The sequence below is a fragment of the Macrobrachium nipponense genome, chromosome 45, assembly GCF_015104395.2.
Source record: "Macrobrachium nipponense isolate FS-2020 chromosome 45, ASM1510439v2, whole genome shotgun sequence".
In the NCBI taxonomy this organism is placed as follows: domain Eukaryota; kingdom Metazoa; phylum Arthropoda; class Malacostraca; order Decapoda; family Palaemonidae; genus Macrobrachium; species Macrobrachium nipponense.
The window spans coordinates 7,761,089-7,767,854 of record NC_061105.1 but is presented as its reverse complement, the minus strand read 5'-3'; the positions used below and the strand labels follow the sequence as shown (position 1 = coordinate 7,767,854).

At 33.6% G+C, this 6,766-nt stretch overlaps 1 protein-coding gene across 1 annotated transcript in view; it reads right to left on the bottom strand.

Annotated features, from left to right (window-relative positions):
* Positions 1-2,124: 2,124 nt before the first annotated feature.
* LOC135214363 (glycylpeptide N-tetradecanoyltransferase-like) overlaps positions 2,125-6,766 on the bottom strand; it is a 46,022-nt gene continuing 41,380 nt past the window's right edge. The window contains 7 exon segments of the mRNA XM_064248592.1: positions 2,125-2,319; positions 3,233-3,378; positions 3,987-4,335; positions 4,623-4,743; positions 5,319-5,383; positions 5,385-5,466; positions 6,338-6,399. Coding sequence (XP_064104662.1) covers positions 2,140-2,319; positions 3,233-3,378; positions 3,987-4,335; positions 4,623-4,743; positions 5,319-5,383; positions 5,385-5,466; positions 6,338-6,399 — 1,005 coding nt within the window. The 3' untranslated portion in view covers positions 2,125-2,139.

The following is a 6,766-nucleotide window of genomic DNA, read 5'->3' as shown; positions in this document are numbered from 1 at the left end:
AAAATGTGCGCAATTTCATGCACAATACACTAAAAAATACTCATGATTGTAGCTTTTATCAATTTTGAAATATTTTCATATAAATAACGATAAGTGCAAAAATTTCAACCTTCGGTCAACTTTGACTCTACAGAAATGGTCGAGAAACGCAATTGTAAGCTAAAATTCTTATATTATAGTAATATTCAATCATTTGCCTTCATTTTGCAACAAATTGGACGTCTCTAGCACAATATTTCGATTTATGGTGAATTTATGAAAAAACTTTTTCCTTACGTTCGTGCGATAAACTCTTCCGATAAATTTTTTCGTGCGATTGTCCTAATGTTTGCACCCTTTTAAATTTGCCGTTACATAAAGTTTTATATATGGAAATGTGCGCAATTTCATGCACAATACAACAAAAAACAACCCATGGTTGTAGCTTTTATCAGTTTTGAATATTTTCATATAAATAACGTTAAGTGCAAAAAGTTCAACTTTCGGTCAGCTTTGACTCTACCGAAATGGTCGAAAAACGCAATTGTAAGCTAAAACTCTTATATTCTAGTAATATTCAATCATTTACCTTCATTTTTGCAACGACTTGGAAGTCTCTAGCACAATATTTTGATTTATGGTGAATTTATGAAAAAAAAAAAAATTACGTTCGCGCGGTAACTCTTCCGAAAAAATCAGAATTTTTTTGTGCGATTGTCGAAATGTTTGCACCATTTAAAATTAGCTGTTTCATAAAGTTATATATATGAAAATGTGCGCAATTTCATGTAGAATACAACTAAAAATGATTGAAGGTTGTAGCTTTTCTCTTTTCTCGAAATATTTGCATATAAATCACGATAAATAGAAAAAAACCACGTTCGGTCAAATTTGACTCTACCGAAATAGTTGAAAACGCAATTGTAAGCTAAAACTCTTACGGCCTAGTAATATTCCGTCATGTTTCTTCATTTTGAAACAAATTTGAAGTCTCTAAAACAATATTGTGATTTATGGTGAATTTTTGAAAAATATATTTACCTTCACTCCGCGCGCCGATTCGCGGCCGCAAGTCTCCGAAATACGTACATGGCATTATCCTAATATTTGCTCCTTTTCATATTAGCCTTTTTATAGAGTTTCATATATCAAAATGTGCGCAAATTCATGAAGAATACAATAAAAAATAATTGAAGGTTGTAGCTTTTTCCATCTTCGAAATATGTGCATATGAAAAAATATATATATTAAAATTTCGACATTCGGTCAAATTTAACTCGTCCGAAATGGTCGAAATCTGCAATTCTAATCTAAAACTCTTACAGTATCGTAATATTCAATCATTTGTCTTAATTTTGAAACAAATTGGAAGTCTCTAGAACATTATTTAAGAAATTACGGTGATTTTTGAAAAAAATATTTTGTTTTTGCGTCCGCGCGTTACGAATCGTACATCATTTGTGATAATATTTTTCCGGTGTTACTTTTATTGTTTTACAATGTATTATATATCAAAATGATCGCAATTTAGTGTACAATACAACGCAAAAAAAAGTAACTGTTAGCTTTGACCAGTTTTCTGCACAGCGTGATTTGAATACAATTATGTATGAATTTTTTTTTTTTTCGCTACCATATATCGCATTATTTACATATGATAATGATATTATTTTTCATTTCTGATGGTTGCATTATAAACTTCAGGCAATGACAAAAAAAGGAGCCAAAAATGAACTCTTAATCTTCAAAAGTACTGCTGCGCTGTAATTTTTTGAATTTTTGAAAAAAATTATTTTTTCCACTTCCGGCGCTCACTCCAAACCAGGCCCGGCATACGGGAGACGTTTTGATTTTTAGGGCTCCGGCTTAAGAGGGTTAAGTATAATTTCTAACTATATTATGATGTATCCATTTTAAAGATATTTATATTTTATTTGGTTCGACAATAAATTCTAAAACAACACTTGTCATTATCTTTACGTTATCCACAGAATTTCGGGGGTGCCCATCTTCACTTGTGCGAGCTGGGAATGCTTATCTTTACTTGATCCCAAAAGTATGTGGCGGCTATTTAATAATATTTTTTGCTACACTATTATACTTTCTCTTATTCTGTACTTTCTGTTTACTGATTTCTGGACCTTCTGTGCATCAGGTTAATCATTTAAGTTCACCTTTGGAAAAACCAAATGGAAATAGTACCTTAAATGGGGCCATCTTTGGACACCGCCAATTGTAGAGATAATACTGTAGATGCCCATCTCCTTGGCCAAACTTCAGTTCCTCCAAGAATTCCGAATTCTCCATTAGGTCCAGTGCATTGAAAACATCAAAATTTGACTGGAAAAAAAAGAAGTCACTATAATGAGCACACAAAAATGTAACAAGAGGAGTGGGTTGATTGATTGATTTATTAAAGATTACCTGGCGTCGCAAGAGAAGTGGGTGCAATTACAATGCTAAACTCTCTCAAACAATATCACTTCAAATGTTTCCATAAGTAGAACATACCACTTGTCAAAACATTTTAAATGATTAAGCAACCAAAAATCAAAGTAAAATTTCATGACTTAAAAGCAATATCACATTAAATTCAAATATCTTTACTAAACAAATCATGTTACACATGCTGTAAAACTTAATTATTACCCGGGCACAGCTGCATATTTCAAGAGAGGAAAATCAATAAACGATAAAAGGAACTGATATGGAAGGCTACAAGAGAATGGAGGATGAGGGGACACGGGATCAGACACATGAGGTTCACGAGCAGAGTGAATTTTACAGAAGGGAAGAGTTTGAGAGAAAAAACACAAACTAAAGTCTCCAGCCAGATGAATGGATTGAAAACACACTAAAAAGATTAATAAATCAAAAGATTCTTGAAAGAGGTTTGGATTACACTCACTGTCATCTTAGCATGGGATTGAGGATTTTTTTTTTCAAATGTTTCTCATTAAATCCAGTTGAGATGGTAACTTAAAACAATAGTGTACTATATTCTGATATGTGGTGTTGCAAAATGCTCATATTCGTGATTGGAAAAGTCATTTCATTAATGAGGGGAAACTGCTGAGGGAGATGTGGTGGTCATGAGCTGAAAAATGGGTAAGTGCCTCAAAAGACTGATGACTTGAGCAGGTAAGAAGGATAGATGATTAGTCTATCCTTCACATAAAACTATTGACGGGGGTTAGGACAAACATGGTTGCCAAGCAGTACATGATTGATGCATTACACAGCATCAACTTACATTCTTAGCTGTAACTAAAGCATCCTTCATAAGGACCTTCCAAGGAGTATTTGTTGAGACATTGTAAAAGGAGTAAGCAGCTTTCAGTGTCTTGTACGTTGGATGATGCATAACAGTTGACGGGAGTGTGTAGTAGCTAACAAAGTCTGAAAGTAAGTATTTAATGAGTGATAAAAACCCAGTTTCCATATATAACCATTATCAATGAAAGATAATCTAAATGCTTCATCGATTTTCGCATACTCAAAATAGAAATGTTATCTCTTAATACAGACTTTTGTTTTGTAACTAATACTACCTCTCCTTATAAAATTCATAAGCCCTTATCTTGCATTTAAGGATAACTATGCTATTGGAAACCTGAAATTTCTGTGCTCTCTCCTTTAGTATGCTTTTGTAAGCCTTATCAGAGGAATTGGAATGCAAAATGAAGAGCAAATCAGAAGTTTATACTTAAGTTCCTTTGATACTGTTGAACGATGAATACACCTGTACTACAAATGCACTACCTGCTGCTGAGTTACTATTTGGCCTTCTATTTCTTTTTGACATATCTTGACTAGTATGAAAGTCATGCAACTTGATACAGTACTTCTGTATGTCACCTTCTAAACCTTCACACATCCACTGATACATGGCAACAAGTGATTGCATCATTAATCTATCAACTTCAAGACTTCTTCAGCAAGCTTAACAATATTTGAATCATACACCAAGATAAGGGAACAAATCATAAATTTACTGAACGACTTACCCGAGACATTACCCTCATTTTCTACGACATAACTATCGATGATCTTGTCTTGAGGAAGGAACCAATGAACAAACTCTTCTTTACTAAAAACAGGAGCTAAATCAAACTTCTGTAAATATTTCCTAATAACTCATGACACTGGTCTTACATCTTCAAGTTTTAATCTTCGGAATCCCGACGTCGTGGTTTGGGTTGGGAGTTTGTACAGCTTCAATGTTCGCTGCATTGTCATGTTTTTGCCAAGATGTGAGAACTTGACTTCTATCAGCTTCTTAGGGTTGAGCGACCTGTGCCAGTAACGACAAGACGCCACCGGCTTTGGTAGCAATACCCCAGCAGTGTACACAGCCTGAAATAACAAGACATAAGCAATTAATTTCAATAAGCATTTGCACAGATTTTTCTTAATACAACCTCACATCAATCATTTATCCCATGAAATTTCTGTTTATCACAAGTTATTGAACAGATGGTTTAAATCTGAAATTGGATTCTAAGAACAGTTATGCACAACTTACTGTATGGGAAGCTGAACTAATTTATTACAGTAAAAATTCATTAAGGACCACAACTGGAAAATCCTAAAGCTAAATGCTTCCTTAACCTACACGAACTTCTAAACAAAAACTTTCATACCTGAAAGATTCCAGTTAAATGGGTTCTTCTCGTAATTTCTTTAATTAAAACAGGTGCTAATCTCTTTGAACGCAGCTTCTTATGTACACAGAGAAAGTTAATTTCTACCATCTCTTGCTGACTGAAAAAAAGGAATAAAATTCAATGTTGCATAATACAGTACTAACATTAGCAGTTCTCCTATCTGGAATGATTTCTATCATCTGATCAACATACTTTTATTATAAATTGAAAACAAAATGATGATATACACAGGCATCAAAATCTTAAATGCAAAAGAACTTCACAACAAAAGATACCCCATACTAAAAGTTTTACTCCTGAAATAACTTGCTCTGAGAGATACAAATAAATAATTCCAAACCAAAATATTCTACTACCTATAGTATACAGATTTTGACAAGTGTACACACTAACCCATCTAAATTTTCAGTTATTAATAATTATAAATGGTGCAGTACACACTTTTCTGAGGTTCTGTCCCAATTTACTTTATATTACAGAACTTTGAACAAGATGGTTTGCTATAATATGAACTTGAAAAAATCATAATTAGTATAAACTTTAAAATTTGCAAATGATATTTGCTGTTACTTAGTCAAATAAAATCTGTAATTTCTACACATTAAACAAAACACACATAAAACAGTAATTTACAAATTACATTAAAGAAAGTGTTTATTGAGATCAACTTACTGGTCATATATCCTAATTCTAGCAGGGACTGCTGATATAAACCCTACTAATCTGTTACTTTTTCGTTATTCGAACGCCTACGTGCCACTGAGGTTTCCAGCCAGGTGGCATCAAAGCCCAACGTAAAAATTCTCTACTATAGTCAAACCTGGAAGAATTGAAATATAATTCTACAGTTACATTAATATCCATGATACATGGCAATACATATATCTTACTATGAAACATATTGTTCTATAAACCCTTTAATCATAATAGTCTTATTCTGTGCAAACATTTCCAAACTAAGCATGCCCTGCATAAGATCCAACATCCAGGAAAGAGCTTCACTTCATTTCTTGCAAACAAAATCATTCACAAAGAGTGTGGGGGGGGGGGGGGGGGAAGCCAAAACATTATGCAATGAGACAAGGCGAGGTTTTAATTTTCTCTTTCAGCATAATAAATGATATTTCATTGACGTTTTTACACTGATTCTACAGTATAAGGGAATATGACTTCTTAGTTACGTATTTCTGTTACCGTAGGGAGATACTGCATGAAATCCTCAAGGAGCAAAAATTAAGAAACGTATAAAAGCACAGCACTCTAAGTAAGTCTAGGTAGCATGAAGCCAATGGCCTGGAAGGCAGAAGCACTCAAAATAATGACTAATATTCCCCTATCATTACAGAAAATACACTGGAGCATAAAGAAATTAATATAGCTGGCAGATCACAAAGATAGCTCTCTGTGAGCAAGGTAGCTGATGTCTGCTCTGAGCAAAACTGAATAGACGAATGGCACAATGATTCTGGGACACTGGAACATAGTTTGGATATTCAGCAACCAGGCCTTTCATCATTTACAATCCACCGACACTGGGAAATGCTTGCACAAAATAAGCATATTATAAATCAGTGGGTTTGTATGGGCAAACATATTTTTCACTGGTGTTAAATATTTAAAACTGATTAACTTTCCAAATGTCCTAGTCTACAGATACATACTCTGAAAAATAATAACTTGGAAATACTTGCCTAAACATATTATCATCATCTTCTACGTAGTTCTCATTCAATAAGTTGTACAGATTTTGTAACTGTAAGAAAAGTAAAAATCACGTAATGAGTAATACACCTTACCATACAAATTTTCACTATCACCACTAAGGATTATATAGAACAATCAAGTTCTTTCAAGATGAGGAAGAAATAAGACCCTTTTCTAGTGCATTAATCTTGTTTCCTTGTTAAAATTACTTAAAATCCTTCAGCTTTGGGAGACTTCTGCCCTCAATGAACAAAGGGCTGAAACTAAATACTCTGCTCCTGTAGACATTTTGAGCTAGTTTCATTCCCTCCGACAATGAGGAGACAAGTTCCAATGAAGCGTAAGGATTTCAGTGTATTTGTAACTATACCAAGACAATCATAAGGAGTTTCATGCTTTTTAACAAGGAAGACAGT